The sequence below is a fragment of the Artibeus jamaicensis genome, unplaced genomic scaffold, assembly GCF_021234435.1.
Source record: "Artibeus jamaicensis isolate MK-2021 breed Jamaican fruit bat unplaced genomic scaffold, CSHL_Jam_final scaffold_847, whole genome shotgun sequence".
NCBI lineage: Eukaryota > Metazoa > Chordata > Mammalia > Chiroptera > Phyllostomidae > Artibeus > Artibeus jamaicensis.
In genome coordinates this window covers 2296788-2313617 of record NW_026522057.1, presented here as the reverse complement: position 1 = coordinate 2313617, position 16830 = coordinate 2296788, and the positions used below count along the sequence as shown (strand labels likewise).

The following is a 16830-nucleotide window of genomic DNA, read 5'->3' as shown; positions in this document are numbered from 1 at the left end:
ATATATTATACATGTGGACATTTTCTGGATATGCCTCGTATGTATATATTTGAAGTTAGCAGAGCAGACATTTTAAGCCTCTCTCTGTTTCTCTCTCACTTTGTGGTCCTGCCACGTACTGGGATATTTGTATACAACTCTCTTTCACTGGATCACAGACTCCCTTGGGGTAAGGAAAACATAAACCAGACCTAGGCTGTCAATTGTCCTGACAAGCTGTCTCAGTGGGCAGTGGAAGCTTTTAGCCCTGAGAATGTCAAGATCAGATTTGTGTGGGGCTGTGACGGCATTGAAGGGAGGCAAGACGGAGGCAGGGAGGCCTGCTGGTTGCTAAAGTGACCCCGTGGGAGGTGGCGACCTGCCCTACGGCAGGGGCAGCAGGGAGCAGGAGTGGACACCTCAACCCTTGGCTGCAGGAAGCCAGGCCATGGTCACTCTCTGTCCTCCTGGGCCTCTCTGCGTGGCCTGGAGACCGCTTCTGTCCTGCAGAAGAGCCGAGAGGGGCGCGGGGGAGCAGTGCCGAGCCCGGCTGGGAAGGCGCTTGCTTCCATGTGTGTTCCGCCGGCGCTCCTGGCTGTTCTGACAAGAGCAGGACAAGTTGCATCAGCAGGAGGCTGGCGGCTCCACACAAATGAGCTGGGTCCAGACTTGACTGAGGCAGGGACATTCCTGGAGGAGGAGGGATTCAACAAAGAATGCAGCCCACAGCTGGCCTTGAGGAGAGGTTTGACCATTCCAGGCCAGCGTCGCTGGTGGCAGGATAGCCTCCGTCGTGTCCTGTGGGTCAGGGAAATGAGATGCGAGAGGCCTCGAACCAAACATGATTCTGCCTTGTGGGGCAGAGCTGTGTTCTGGGGACAGGCTTGGCAGTACAGCAGCAAGAAGGCCTCTGGTGCCCACCACCCTCCTCCCAGGACCCAGGCTCCCTATGTGAATGGGCGGCTGTTTGTGTACCACCTCCCCGGCATCTGGCGTCTCCAGCCACACCCTCGGCATTACTCTCTTGGCTTCTGTGATACTCATAATCAGAATAGATAAGATTTATTGAGCTCTCACTATCTGCCAAATGTGGCATATAATCTTCACAACTGTCTGGGAAGTACGTCTTGTCATTCCTGCTATGCAGGAAGAACTTGAGGTCTAAAGACACTACAGGACGTGCCCAGGGGACACAGATGTGGGATCCGGGTGTGACCCGGGCTTTTTGGACTCCAGGGCCCACCACCTTCCGCTGCACCGCACCCCGGCCGGCGCCTCCTCCTGCTGTTTGATCTCCATCTCCGTGGCCCCTCCGTTTCCACCCGCCCTCCGGCGTGGTGTTTACAGGACTCTGAACAGCGTTCCCATCTCTTCTTACTCCATACCAGAGACTCTCAGTCTGAAGTCAGCAAGTACCCTTGACTTTGGGGTTCTGTGACCTAACGCAGTGGCACAAAATGTAATGTGTATGTGCCCGTGTGTGTGTTTCTGAGAAGAGAAGTCACAGCTTTTCTTTTAGGAGCCAGACCGAGGTTTTGTTGGTATTTGATATTTTTTATGGTTGGGGAAACACAGAAATGCCCAAATCATATCTTGGTCTTATTGTTTGAAATTCCTAAGGGGCTTTGCATCAGGACCATGACAGATCGGGAAACAATAACCCTGGGGCTCAGAGTCGTTCACCGTGCCACTGTCCAGTGCTCTAATGCAGAGCCTTCTGGAGCTCGAGACCCAAACTCCAGCATCCTTTGCTCCGAGCGCCAGCATTACTCTGTGCCACGCTGGTGGCCGCCCCAGAGGCTGACCTGCTGGGCTCGCAGTGCACAGTGAGCAAGGCAGAGACCAGGAGGGAGGCAGGCTGCACCTCCCCACGCTCCCTGCTTCATGGGAGCAAGGGGTTAAGAAGAAGTTGTGTGTGTGTGTGTGTGTGTGTGTGTGAGTGTGAGAGAGAGAGAGAGAGAGAGAGAGAGAGAGAGAGTGAGTGAGTGTTTTACCTCCTACCAGGAAATGTGATGTACTCTGTACTCAGGTCTAAGCAGCCAGATCAGTCATTTCTCCTCCCAGGAAGGAGTACAGGTAGGAAGAGGCAGAAGCTTTACCCTCCCCACTCGAGCTTTTGTCGGGTTCTCAAAAAGTGTAACTTCCTAGTTTCACACAGTGGGGGGACTTTCAGCACATGGGGAAAGCTGGGAAACAGTTTCAGAGAGGGCGTCTCATGTCCTGAATGTACCCAGGTTCTGAAGTTGGGTCCAGCTCAGAATCTCGTAGTTGTCGTGCATCCCAAGTCCTCTTACCAACATGAGCCTTAGGCCCCTGTGGTGAAAGGGGGTGTGGGACCCTCAGCCACCTTGGAGACCCTGAGGGCAGAAGGGAGCTCCTACTCATTCCTGACTCCCAACTTCCTGAGGTGGGAACAACAGTGATAATAGTAAGTGGTATGGCAGGAGGAGCACCCAACTTGGAATCCCAACCCTTGTGTTTAAATCTTGGCACGGCCACTTGCGTGACCTCGAACGGGTTGCTTCATCTTGGGTTCGTACCTGTGAAGTTGGTGTAGGTTGACGAGATGTAAATAATGTCTCTGAAAACTAGCCTGGAGCCCGGCACACACCCCCAGCTGTGCCCATTCCTGGCTCTTCCTCCCTCTGCAGAGCAGCCCCGGCGCCTTTTCCTCTTCGGGTGCGTGTGGGGCACGCATGGGCAGGAAGCCCAGGTGGGGAACTGCTGGGGCTTGCCAGGCTCTGGGGAAGGGACAGAGGCTGTGCCTCAGCTGGCACAGGCTGGCACCTGCCACTCCTCTCGGTCTACGTCTGGCCGTCTCAGGAGGGGCTTCTGCCCAGCTCTGTGTAAGATAGTGTCCATTTCTCTACCCTCCCCGTTCCCACTGGGTCCTGTTATCCCTCACACAGACACCTCTCTTAGACACAGAGGGGGGCACAGGAGCACGACGGACTGGGCTCTGCCCTCAGACTCACAGGTCTGAGACACAGAGAAGTTGGCCCCAAGGGCCTATTTTTTCACCTGACCCTTAGAGAACAGACAGGGTTTACTAGAGAAACCGATTTTGCCACAGAGGTGGGGAGACATGAGGAGGGCGTGGCTGGAGTAGAGAGGGCCCACTGAAGGCAGGAGAGACAGGCCTGAAGAGGAACTGACCAGTGGGAGCTCTTTGTTCTGCGCAGAGCAGTGGAGGAGCCGGGGGGTGGACTGCGTGTCCTTTATCCACCTCCACCCTGCATGGCTTAGGGTCACAACACACCACTGATGATGATGAGGATAACAGCCAATCAGGTGACTGAGAGCTGGCACTCAGCCTGAATTATCTAATTCCTACAAAAGTCCACAAGATAAACACTGTTAGTATCCTGGTTTGTCCACAAGGAAATGGCGAGTTCCTTGCCCAGGGTCTTCACGCAGAGAATGGCCAGAGCTGCATTGAATCTCATTCATTCAGGATGCCGTAACGAAACACCACAGACTGGGCGCTAATAAACAATAGAAATCTATTTCTTACTGCCTGGAGGCCGGGAGTTCAGGGTCATGGTGCTGGCAGAGCGGGCATTCGTGAGGGCTCCCTGGTGCATGGACCACCCTCTTTACCATGTGTCCTCGCTTGTCGGAAGGGGCAAGACCTCTCTCTGGGGCCTCTTTCATAAGGGAATTAATCCCACTCATGGGGGCTCCACATTCGAACCAGAGCAGACTTAACTCTATTCTGTTACCTCCTGAAGGTTAGAGGTCATTTATGCCTGGGGAAGAATGGGATTAGGAAAGACATGAGAAAGAAGGATATGCTGAGTCTTAAAAAACGAGTGGGTTGGATCGGGTGGACAGATGTGGGAAGGCCACTGGAGATAGTGCAGCGTGCACAGAAGCACGGAGTCCCGAATTAGCAGGTGGGGACTTCAGACAGGCTGGGATGGAGCTGGAGTGGCAGGCAGGGCTTCCTGGCTGGGCAGCTCAGATCTGTGGGCAGTGCTAATGAGGTCTGCTTTGGATCTAGAAAGATCACTCTGGCAGAGTGGAAGGGGGTTGGGGGGGCAGAGGCGGCCCATTCTAGGTACTGATTACATGTTTGTTGACTAAATGGGTGGAATTTAGTGACTATTTATTGAGTACCATTTATGTTCCGGTCACTCCATCTGGCTCCGGGCTGTCAAGACAGATACTGCAAGTGGCCAGTCATTAGGATAGTCCAATTAAAAGGTGATGAGGCCCGCACTTCTGAGGGATTTGGGAGGAAGGGGTGCGTCTGTGGGATTCTAAGAAGATAGAATCAAAAGGACTAGAGGACCAGTAGGACAGGGCGGGCTGGAGAGATGAAAACGAATCTGAAGTCGATTCTGAGGTTTCTGGCTTGTGGAGGAGAGCGAACACAGGCGACGGAGCAGCTCTGGGAGCCTGGGAAGAGTTCAGGTGTCGGAACACTGAGGGCCGGTTGGATGTGGCATGTGCACCCCTGTGCCAGAATTCTCAGGGAACATAATTTCCACATCTGCAACATTTATAGACATGTTTCATTTAACTAAATCTGTATGGTAAACTTGGAATTTTTTTCAGGTTTTACAATATGTAAATAACACTGTAATTAACAGCTTTTTACAAAGATCTTCACCCTTCTCATGACTTTTAGGAGAGCAACTTACAGTCATTGAGTATAAACAGCCTTAGGGCTTTCGGTTCATACTCGGGTTGCTTTCTGGAAAGGTTGTGGCAAACTGTACTCCTGCAGCCGTGGGGGGGGGCCTCGCCTCCGCACACCACCACGAGCACCGAGTTGTGTGCGCGCGTGGGCACGCTCACACACAGATACACGGGTGGGCAAAGGTAGGTTTTCCGTTGTGAGTGCGCAAAACCCAGTATACTCCTGTATTATCTCTTATTGTATTATTTTCCATACAAACAAACCGTAAACCTACTTTTGCTCACCCTGTGTTTTAGAGACAGTATTTAGTTATTTTAATTTGCATTTTTATCACTATTGAGTTTTTCATGTATACTAACCTTTTATATTCTTTTCCAATTTTTATGGGGTGTCTTTTTTTTGTGAGTTCTTAAAGTATGTATTTTTATTGTGACAAAATTTTTCCCACTTTTTTTGTGTCCTTCCTAATTTTGCTTATTATATTTTTGATGCACCTAAGCACTAAAATGTTTACAAATTCGAAATGTGTTTACCTTTCCCTTTACTTCTCACAGAGCAGTGATGCTCCAGAAGCTTGATGATAAGCGGGGATAGGATGGGCAGACAAGGACCAAGGGAACAGTTGGGACAACTGTGATAGAATGACAATAAAATGATAATGAAAATGAAAAATAATAATAAAATAGATACATGTCTAAATCTTCTTTTAGTTTTTTGTTTTTTTTTAAAGCAGGAGAAGCAGTAAATGGACCTTTGCTTTCTAAATAGCAAATTTTTAAACATTCTTGCTGGGAAAACCCTCTCCTCCCCTGAGGTGACTGATGCCGCCTTCACCACGAAGCCAGGCACGCGCATGCGCACAGCCGCTCTGCCCCGGGCGGCCGTCTGGAGTCATCGAGCTTCGTGGTGGTTCTCATCTATGTTCTAATGATTGCAGATTTATACTATAGTCTAATACCTAATTTTTTAAATTGGAGGGCCATTTTTAACTGTTAAATACTTGGATGGGTTTTTAGAATCCTTTTGGTAAATTTCAAAACAAAAACCCTATTCAGATTTTTCTCAGAATTGTATGAAGCCTGCACCAACCTGGCAGGAAGTGGCATTTTGTTACTGTTCAGCCTCTGATCCAAGGTATGGCTTGTCTCCCATTTTTTCAAGTCGTTTTTTACATCTCTCAGTAAAGGGTTGTGGCTTTTTTATAAATTAGAGGTCCCACATATTTAAATTTATTGATCAGTATTTGATTACTCTTCTTTAGGACTGCAAATAGGATTTCTTTTGTGTGAAAGCTGGCAACTTTCCTGTTGGAGCACAGACCCTGTTACATAAGTATTGTACCCACTGAGTTCAGTGGGTTCTTTTAGGTTTTCTAGGCAAATAACAAACTCCCTGGATATAGCAGGTTGGCGTCCCTGGCTTGGTAATGGCTCCTGCCTGCAGGATTGGTCTGTGGCTTTCTCCAGCAGTAGTCAGGAGCCCAGTTGTAAGAGAGGATGAATAGATTGGTCCCAAGTTCAGGTCTTCCCTGGGCTGAGGCTGTAGAAGGGCAAAGGGCGGGGAGTTGAGGGAGCTCACAGGGAAATAGCCCAAGTGGTGTGCTTCAGGGTCTGGACCAGAAAAGCAGGGCCCAGGACTAGGGGAAGGGAGAGGGTGAGGAGAGGCAGCTGTGCCCCTGGAAAGCACGCTGGGGTGTCAGGTTTCAGAGCGATGCCTTTCCATTGTGGCGCCGAGGTCGTTGAAGGAAGAACGGTCCCCTATTTGCAGTTAAAGAAACTGAAGCTCAGAGGGCTTGTCACTTGACCAAAGTCACCCAACTCTAGTCAGCGGCAGACCTGGGATTTGAATGTTGTTCTGGGTTGCCGTGTAGCTCACGTTCTGTCTTTATTTTTCAGGTTCACTTTAGAACAGTTGACTGAGAGCCAGGAGACACAGCAGAAGGGAAAGGAGAGGAGCCCAGCAGAGCAGATAGGAGAGAGAGGGCAGGCTCCTCTGGGCCCCGCAGCAGCTGCCAAGGGGCGGGGGATAGCTGGGCTGTTGGTTCTTCCTGTGGACCCCTCAGTGCCCCCCCCTGTGCCCCTGCCATGCAGCTCTCTCTGGATCCTCCATCACGCACTGGAGCCTAACCCCATGCTGCCTTCCCACCCCGTCTCTCTCACACACTGTGCATCCCGGCACACCGAGGCCTCCCTCTGCCATCCTTGTGTGTCCCACACGCCCAGCTCCAGCATCACTTCATGCCCTGTACCTTACTTCTCATTCACCTGGAAACGCTGTGGGTCCCTGCCACTCAGCCCATCACGAGCTGCAGGCCCAGCTCACACTCACCTGTCCTGTGCCCACAGAGTGCGTCGGATGGCTTCTGGAAGTCTGTGGCCACTCGAGTGCCCAAGGAGCCCCCTGAGATTCGTATCCTCAACCCATATTTCATCCAGGAAGCCGCCTTCACCCTCATCGGACTTCCCTTCAACAACGGCCTCATGGGCCGTGGGGTGAGATGTTGGGGCCCCAGGAGAAGGAGGAGGGGTCCCTGGGTCTGAGGGACTGCGGGAAGGAAGGATGGGGCAGCAGGGTGGGAGCAGAGGGCTCAGTCCTCGGGAGTGGAGCTCAGCTCCGGGGAGCCTGGCTGAGGAGCTCAGCCTCACTCTGCCCTCCCCTCCTCCAGAACATCCCGACCCTTGGCAGTGTGGCAGTGACCATGGCACTACACGGCTGTGATGAGGTGGCAGTCGCAGGCTTTGGCTACGACATGAGCACGCCCAATGCACCCCTGCACTACTATGAGACCGTGCGCATGGCAGCCATCAAAGAGGTGTGGGGGCAGGGCCGACGGAGGGGGCATTTCCAGCGCGAGGACAGGCTCTGTGTTCACAAGCAAATGGTAAAAGGAGGAGCCAGTGGCTGCTGTGGCCGCCCAGAGCTCCAGCAGGGCGCTACCCACCCCCCCAGCTGAGTTGGGACACTGGAGATCTGTCCCTGCCTGTGGACCTCTCTGACCACAAATCATCCTGTGCGCCCACCCACCCCAGACTCCCCATGACCCCAGAGTTTCCTTCCTGAACTCGCCCTCCCTGGCCCTCCCCCTGGCCCTGCACCTGCCTCCTCCTCGCTGTCCCCCAGCCATCCTACGCTAACTCTGGCACCAGCTTAGAGCATCCTCTCTAACTCAAGTCCTGTCTTCCTCCCAGAGGACTTCCTTGCCCCCTAGGACGACCCGCAAATACGGTCTGGGTCTCAGGACACCTCCCGTAGCTCCGCCCCCCTTCCCTGTGGCCAGGTGGCAAATCTCCCTGTCAGTCCTTCCCAGGCGACCCATGTGCTCAGGCATTTTAAAGTTTCAGGATCATCACAGCTCTCCAGACTGTCAGCAGCCACTCCCTCATCTCCCCCCTCCCAGCAGGAGCCACGTGGACAATCTGACCCCTCACCACTCCCTTCACTTCTGCCACTAGCCTCCCCTGCTGCCTGTCTGGGCCTCAGACATCGTGGGCTAGGCACTAAGGAGCTTCCCTGCCCCTGCACTGGCGTCAGGGGGTTGTTGGAGGGACCTCCATCTGTGCAGGTCACAGCACTGCTGCGAACTCAGGGGCGCTCCTCAGCCAACTCACCTTCCTATGCTCCAGTCTTCGTGTGCCCTTCCCCCATCCCCGCCGCACTGGTCCAAGGCCTTACACTCCCTGAAAGCTGCCACTACCATCTCCGCCTCCAGGCAGGACACAAGCTGCAGTGGGGACTCTGGCAGCTCCTGTGAGGTTGTCCCCTTTGCATTCCTCACTCCCGCATGGCCCTTCGCCCCCTGTAGCCTGGCTGCCCCCTTCACCTGACCCAACTCCCACCAAGGTCACCAGTGACTTACCTCAAGGCTTCCAACCCAATGGACACATGTAGGTCTCGCCTTTCCCGATCTCCCAGAAACACTTAAAAATACTTATTTATTGTTAGAGGGGAAGGGAAGGAGAACAAGAGGGAGAGAAACGTCAATGTGAGAAAGAAACGTCCATCAGTTGCCTCTTGGCATGTGCCCCAGCTGGGGACCGAGCCTGCAACCCAGGCCTGTGCCCTGATCAGGAATCAAACCGGGACCTTTTGCTTTGTGGGACAACACCCAACCAACTGAGCCACGCCAGCCAGTGCTCTCAGAAACACGTTTTATGTGGACCACCCCTGCCTTTCTGAAACTTTCCCTGTGTAGACATCTGAATCAGTAATTTTTAGTGTTCCTCTGATTTTGCTGGCCAGGTCTCTTGTTCTCTGTGTCCTCGATTTCAGTCCACCCCTTAAGAGCCAGCATTGGCCAGGGCTCCACCCTAGACAGTCTTCCCTGTCACTCACGTTCTCCCGGACACTGGCTTCCCCCGTCCGTGGCTTCAGTTACCACTGAGCTTGCTTGGGGCTTTTCTGGTTCGTTCAGGCCGCCTTCAGTAATTGGAAGTCATTTCAAGGGTGTATGAAAGACTTGGAACTCTCATGGGAAACCAGAAACAGCCTTCCAGCTGGGCCTCCGTTGCCTGCACTGGGGTGCAGGACAGCTCCAGCACCCGCAGCGGCTCTGGCTGTGACCCTGGCAGGGTCACTTACTGCCGTGACCCTGTCTGTCTCTGTCTGTCATGATGTATCTTCCTGCTCTTTTGTCCCCTGCCTGCTCCAAACTGTTCTCACACCTTTTGCCTGCCTCCCAGCCTCTGTTTACTATGCATACATCTGCTCTCTGACACATTATTTTTACGTGAACTTGAGAGACAGTAGACGCAGGCAGGCAGTTACCAGGTCATGAAGGGCTTTCTCTGCCGTGGGGAGGAGCTGGGACTTGGCTCTGCAGGCTGGAGGGATCCGCAGAAGCAGGAGCATTTTCCGCCAAGGATTAGCCTGTGGTGGGCTTCCTGTGGCTGCAGCAGAAATCGGCGGGGTGCAGGGCAGGACTAGAAACTAGTTAGGAGGCCGTCCCAGCAATCTAGGCCAGAGACAAAGATGCCGGAGCCACAGCCCAGCAGGAGCCCAGGCCAGAAGCACAAGTTGTCAGCATAGCTGCAGGTGCAGAGACAGGCAGGACAAGGTTTCCCAGGGAAACGGTGGACCAGGAAGTGCAGGTCCTCAGGGCAGCGCCCGGGAATGCCGATGCTGAATGGCGGGGTGAGGGGACAGGAGCCAGGGCCAGAGACGCAGGCAGAAAAAGGGCTGCCAGAAGGAAGGTTCTTCCGAGCATGTGGCCTGTGAACGGGATGGACATCCGCGTCCGGAATCGGGGGTCCTGGTGGGGCTGGGGACCCAGAGACACAGTGTGGAGAGCTCCACCCAGCTGTCCTGCCACCTGAATGGGAGGAGGAATCCGGGAGAGCCCCAGAGAGGCGGCACTGTCCAGGCTGAGGGAGCTGCACCCCAGGTGACTCTGTTTACTCTTATCATGAACAGTGTCAGACATCGTCACAGACAGAGCAATACTGCAAACCCCCAGGTGGCTGTCACCTGCCTCCCCCAGCCGCAGCCCGTGGCTGGTGCTGTTCCATCTGCTGCTTCCTCTCATACCCCCCCCCCACTGATTATTTGCAAACAGGTCTCAGATACCGTATCATTTCAGCCACAAATATTTCAGTAAGTTTCTCAAAAATATGACTGTTTTCTACTATCATATTACCACTATCACACCTAGAAAAATAATTCTTTAATATCATCAAGTACCCAGTCCTCTGCTGACCTTTCACCGCCAGTGACTCCCAGCCTGGAAGCTGACCCATCGGACTGGTTACTTCCTCCTGGGGGGGCGGGGGGTGGGGCGACAGGTAAAGAGCTGCCTGGCTTTCTCCCTGAGCTTGGATCCTGGTGCTGCCATCCCTCCGCACCCCCACTGTCTCACCTGCAACATCTCATGTCATTCAGCACATTTATTGGGCACCTGCTCTGTGCCACATTGTCCCTGCCTTCAAAGAAAGTGAGGCAGATGCTTGAGTTTTTAAAGAACAAGGACAGATCACCCAGGGGTCTGCAACAGGAGGGGCAACTCGCCCACGGCAGAGTTCAGTGACAGGCTGGAGAGAGCTGACTGGATCAGAGTACGGACCGGTCGGAACTGGGAGTTCTTCACACTGCCAGGCAGTGGCCGTTACTGTCGCCGTGGCTGCGGCTGAGGCTCAGCGCGGACAGGTGCTACGTAGTGGTCAGTTGGCTACAGACTATGTATCCAGTTGTGTGATGAGTATCAGTGCAAGACTATTGATATTCACCCATTCTTTCAAACCTTTTTCATTCTTTGACTTAGTCACCAAAGCTTGCTGGTGGCTACTGGGGAGAGGAAAGAACCCAAACCTGGGCACAGTCACCCCGAAAGAGAAGGCAGCAGCATCTTCCCTGCGATTTCCATACTAACCGTGAAATGAGCCTGTTGCCCTCTGGCCTCCTGGCTCCTCTGACTGAGAGGCAGGATTTCATCAGCTGCCCGCAGGCCTGGAGTAGTGGATTGCATCAGGCTGGAGAGTGACTAAGTCCCACAGGGCTCTCTGCAGCAGGGCCCACCCCCCAGGCCTGGGCCAGACCTCAGTGACTCACACGGCCTGTCCGCGGTGCCTAGGACCTAGGCGTCCCGATGTGCTTCTGGGCAAGGAGGGGTTAAAGTCTTTGGGGACAAGGCTGGAAAGCCTTCATCTCCTAAGATTGCAAGGAGAGGCGCAGTTCTGGGTTGGGAAAAGGAGTCAGGAGGTTGTATTTTCCCAGCCCCGTGATGAGAAGAGGAGGAACTGGGACGCAGAGCGTTGGACAGTGGTGGTCAGAAGAGGGCACTGGGCTCTGGGAAGCGCACTGTGGTGGGGCTGCGTCCCGGCAGCCACCCAGGCTGCCCTGCTGACCACTCCTCCATCTCTTTCCTTCCAGTCCTGGACACACAACATTCAGCGAGAGAAAGAGTTTCTGCGGAAGCTGGTCAAAGCTCGTGTCATCACTGACCTAACCAGTGGCATCTGAGATGTGCCCAGCACAGAGCCACGGAGGTCCTGGCACTGCCAAGAGCAAGCAGCAGCCACCACCACCTGCCCACTTCGCTGGCCTTGGTCTGGCTCTGCCTGAGAGGCACGGGAGTCCTCAGACCCAGGGAGGGGCTGTGCCGAGTAGCCCCAGGGGTGGCGAGGCCTTGGCAGGGCAGCCAGAGCTGTGTCTGCTCAGTCCAGCCTCAGAGACCAGCATTTGGCCTCACTCTCGGCCTGGATCCTTGAAGCCAGGGCTTGGGAGGCCCCAGCCATGGCCAGCAGGCCAGCATGCAGGAGGTGGACGTTAGGCAGCAAGGCGGCTGCCGGAATTATTTCTCCAATCAGTGTTTGGTGTATGATCATTTTGTGAATTTGGGGGGGAGGGGAGGGATAATTTATTTTTAGATAAGGTTGGAGATGTCGTTTGGTCCACTTGCTGTGCAGAAAGAGGCCCAGTAGAGGGCCCGTCAGGCAGTGGTGCCAATGGGCCCCCCCCACAGAGTGGGGGTGCCGCAACTAGCCAGTGCTCTGCTCCGGAGCTACGGGGAGGGACGTGGGATCTCATGCCAGCCGCCTTCAGCTCCTGACACTGTTTGGCCTTTCTTGGGGAACAGATGGGGTACTCCCACACGCCAGCCCCTGACAGTCCCCCAGGGGAGCCCTGGAGCCACCCTTCAAGCCAACAGGACAGCCTCTGGACAGGAGCACAGAGAGCTTCAGAGCTCGGGGTGAGGCCGGGCCTGGACCGACCAGCTTGGCCGCTGTTCTGGGCTTCAGCAGTGAGACTGCCAGGTCCTTGGGTTCTGCCTTCAGCCTGGACCAGAGCAGAGTGAGGCTTAAGGACCTCACCCAGGCTGCGGCAGTCAACCACGGAAGCAATAAAGCTCTTCCCTAAACCTGGTCTCCTGTTGCTTTCTCTTCCTTTCCTGGAAGAAACAGGAACCCGGGGCCTCAGCAGCTGTGCCAAACCCCTCATTCCAGTTCACTGCCTGCGTCAGCTGCAGGACCCGGGCAGCCAGCCCCCTACGGGCCTTCTGGGCCCACTCTCATCCCGCACAGCCCTGCACCCCCTGCCTTGAGAGGTGGACCGGGGTGCTGGGCCTTCCCGAGTCTCCCCTGATGCCTCGTAAAGGGGCCAGAGGGCAGGGTTGAAGCCCACAGTCATAGGACAGTGCCTCTGGGTAGCCACAGCCCCCGTGCTGCAGGGACAGATTCCTGCAGGCGCAGGGGAGATACCCTGCCGAGCCCTGCAAAAGGGCCCTTAGCACAGCAGGGTCTCCTTGCCCCCAGCGCGCTCTTCTCATTCCATAGGAGGGCTTGGTGCAGCTCCGGGCACTCGAACATTAGCAGGGGTGTCTCTCCCCACCTCACCTCCTTAGAGCCCTGGAGTCTGATTCCTGGCCCCCTTCTCCAGCACCCCCAGGCAGGCCTGAGAATGGGCCAAACACATGCCAGCACCTGAGGCATGGAGTGAGCTTCTAGGCAGAAGCTCCACCTTGGCAGTGTGGGACCGATTGGCCCCTCACCTCACCTGCCATCCCCATCTAAGAGTCCTGGCCATCCCAAGGACCGCCAACTTCCCACGTGTCCCCTTAATCCTGTGGTTCATCCTCAAGCAGAAGCCTCCTCAGCTGAGGGGAAAGCAAGTTCCTGACTGAGGGACAGGCAATGCACTTCAATGCACACTATTCTGTGTGAATAGCACCCCCTGGAGTTGTACAGGGCACAGGCTGCATGTCCGCAAGGCACAGCCATGGCTGATAAAGCCCCGGGGAAGCCACCCAAATGGGCGGACAGTTGTGGGAGGCAGCAGACAGTGGAGCTGCTGGCCTCCTGCCCCACAGGGGTCCTTCAAGCCTGGAGACAGTCCCCCCTGCAGCCTGGCTTGTCCTCTAACCCAGTGCACAGAAACTGCTCTAGAGAACACTGGTTCTCAGCCCTGGGTGTACACCGGAACCACCTGCACAAGATTTGGAATATGGCACGTGCCAACACCAAGACTGATTCAGGTCTGGGGTGGGGTCCGGATGTGGGTAGTTTTAAAGGTCCACAGGTGGTTCGAGTGCACGGCCAGGACATAGCCGGTCCACACACGTTCCCTGAGCACGTCGTTTCCGCCCACGATTTGCAGTTGTCCACTGCCATCCCAGCCCAGCTCTCTCCACTTCACTCCAGGCTTCAAACTCGGCTGCACCCTGAACTTCCCCACCAGGATAACCCACAGGTCCTCCCCACTCCACATGTCCGTTGCTGATCTCATGAGCTCCTGCCCCTCCTCCAGGGAGCCCTCCCCACCAGCACACATCCCCGCCACCTGGTCGTCCGGGCCAGAGGCAGGCCACTGCCCGCCCTGCTCCTCACACCACGCCCTCAGACACCTGCGGAGCTCCTACAAGGCCGAGGTCCTGAGACGGCCTGTAAGCGGAGTGCCCCCCACTCTCCCCCCACTGCTTCCCACTCCGCTCACCCAGCAGCTTCCTGACATCCCCACTGCAGCCAGTCAGGGAAACGGGTGTCTGACACGCCACTCCCCTGCCCGAAACACTGGTCCCCACTGTCAGATGAAGTCCAGGCTCCCTGGTACGACACAGCACCTGGCCTTTCTGTACCTCTACCCGAGTTACTCGCCCAACCTCCACCCCACCTGCCAAACTGCCATAATTAGGCTCCTGAAATACTACCCTCCAGCTCCTACTCAAACAAGAGTGCAATGTCCCTCCTCCCTGACCTCCCCTGCGGGCCATCCCGACTTCTTCAGCCCTGGGCTCCTACTCCTCCAGGCACTGCCCTCCCTGCGCCGGTGAGCAGTGGTGTGCACAGGTGTGTCTACTCCTAGCCCCAGGTGGCGAGGGAGGTGGGGTGTGGGACAGCTGGAGCAGGGTCAGACCTTGAAAGCCCCAGCGCAGTGCCTGGCCCACCCAATGGCGTCGTGGGTGGGTCTGCCGAAAGAAGAAACTAGCAGTGGACCAGACAGCAGCGGGCAGTCACTGCAGGGCGGCCAGCCAGCACCCCAGAGACGGCGCAGACCAGAGGGCGGGTGGCCCGGGGCAGGGACGGGCGGTCCCCTCCCCCTCCCGCCCTCAGCCCTGCCTCCCAACTCCCTACTTCGTGGGTGTGCACAGTGAGCGACCACTCTCCTCGCCTCTCCGCCGCCCAGTTTCTCCATGCTGTGTCCTGGGTTCTCCACTTCCCAGAGTTCTCCCCTTCATCTTAGGGGACCTAGCCAAACCAGGGGGGACTGGATCCCAACGGGTGCAGCAACCGACCAGGTGAGCCCTGAAAGGTGGGGCGGGGCAGGGGCTCTCGGGCCCCACCCCGGGATCCGGTGACGCCGGGGCTGGAATTTGACACCGGACGGCGGCAGGCATGAGGCTGCTGAGGGATGGAGTTGGGCCCGGCCCCCAGACACGGCCCACGGGCTCCGCCAGCAGCAGGTCCCTCAAGCCCAAGCCCTTGCTGCATCCGGACCCAGAGCCCTGCACCCAAGGTAGGCCGACCTGTTGGCCCAGCCCTCTTCCCAGCCCTGGGACTAGGGGAGCAAGCAAGAGAGCCCCCACCACTTTCTCACGTCCTCCCTCCCCTGGGCTCACTGCACCGCTCTCCACCCCTCCCACCCCCTCTGTCCCTCTGGTCGCTTGTCGGACTGTGCTAGCCCCGCTGGCCCACTGTGACGTGAGGTTCCCGCTGCTGCCACAGGGCACAGACTGGCTGCCAAGGCCACACTCCTGGTGAAAAGAAGCACTGCCAGGTGCACAGCCCTGGGCATGAGCCTTGTGAGCTGCAGGGAAGAGTCCAGCACTGGCCCCAAGGAAGGTGCCTAGAAGAACACAGCGCAGGCCCCCCGTGGTGAGTATCTGGCTGGCAGATGGGGAGGCAGGGACCAAGGACCAAGTGTTCCCAGACCACCAGGAGCCTAGGTGCCCTCAAGAGACCTGCTCCTGGGGACCCCCTAGCACAGGGGGTTCTGAAAGCTGCCTTGCCTGGCTTTCCCACCATCGGCGAGAACAGTCGCTGGCGTGGCCTTGCAGTGCTCCAATTTAGTTAGTTGAACACAGCTGGCCCTGAGATGGGCCACGCTGGGGAGGCCTGCAGAGGTCTGACCCACAGGTCTGCAGACATTCTGTGTGCTGGGGGTTGGGGGTGCAGGTGACAGTTGGGACCCAAGAGCAGGCTAGCTAGTGAGGGCTCATGAGGTCTCCGCGGCGGCCCCAGAGGGTGTTTGGGAATGCCAGCCAGTGAGGGCACACAAAACCTGGTGGGGTTCCGAAAGGCTGGCAGGGCTCTGGAAGGATGGCTCATAGGGGAACTTCCAGGAGCGGGGCCACGCTGTCAGATCCACAGGGAGGTGGAAGGGGAACAGCTCTCAGGTGGCTCAGCTCTCAGACTAGGCTGGTGTGGAGGCTTGGCTGGCCCTCCTGAAAGTTGCTCAGGCCTGAGTCTGGCTGAGGGTAGGGAAAAGCCCACCCCCTCTTTGAGTCTGCGTGCTTGGCAGACGCTGCCCCCTGGTGGCCAAAGGGAGCCACGGCCCCCGGGCCCCATGTTCTTGAGGGCCCATCAGGTCCCACCACCTGCTGGCTCTTTGGGGCTATCAGTGATCAGAAGAGAGAATTCAGGTGGGTAGAGGGGTGGCGAGGACTGGAGAACCAAGTGGCCCAGACCACCAGGAGCCTAACTGCCCTCAAGATTAAAGATCACAGAGGAGCAAGGCTCAGCGGCACAGGGTGGGCAGCGCAGGCTGAAGCCTGGACCTCGCTGTCAACAGCAGTTCTTCAGGCCACAGCTTCCTCCTGTATGGCATGGAGGCAAAGCTGTCTGTGGGACTAGGGGCTCCAGCTACTCTCTCCTCCAGCCAGTCCTGGCTGCTCCAGCCCTGCAGCACAAAGCAGGGAGATCCTGGAGGGGGAGACTGTTTTCAAACACCCCTTTCCCCCCAGCTGTGTGGGTCTAGCCTTGTGAGCTTAGGCAGTCACCAAGCTGCTCTGAGCCTCGTTTGCCCATTTGGAAAATGGGGATTACACCACTCACCTCGTGGAGAGGTGAGGACGGAGAGGGAGAACAGGGGCAACACACCAACACACCGTTAACCTCCTGATGCAGCTAGTCCTCCTGGGTTGAGTCCACCTACCAAACCCCTTGTTCCTCACCTGGAGATACTGACGGGGAGGGATGACCTTCTCAAAGGGTACCCCATTTCTCAGTGTTCCGGGCTGCCTCAAGAGTAGGGTGGGGCGACAGGTCAACCGGGCTGATGGG

At 56.3% G+C, this 16830-nt stretch overlaps 1 protein-coding gene across 8 annotated transcripts in view; it reads left to right on the top strand.

The window, feature by feature from the left end:
- ST3GAL3 (ST3 beta-galactoside alpha-2,3-sialyltransferase 3) overlaps positions 1–12473 on the top strand; it is a 193999-nt gene extending 181526 nt beyond the window's left edge. For 7 of the 8 annotated variants that reach the window (XM_037149565.2, XM_037149562.2, XM_037149563.2 and 4 more), the window contains 3 exons: positions 6970–7116; positions 7290–7436; positions 11486–12473. In XM_037149565.2, the coding sequence (XP_037005460.1) occupies positions 6970–7116; positions 7290–7436; positions 11486–11575 (384 nt within the window). In that variant the 3' untranslated portion in view covers positions 11576–12473. The remainder of the gene's footprint in view (positions 1–6969; positions 7117–7289; positions 7437–11485) is intronic. The other variant, XM_053660212.1, reaches the window with a different exon arrangement.
- The last annotated feature ends 4357 nt before the right edge of the window (positions 12474–16830 follow it).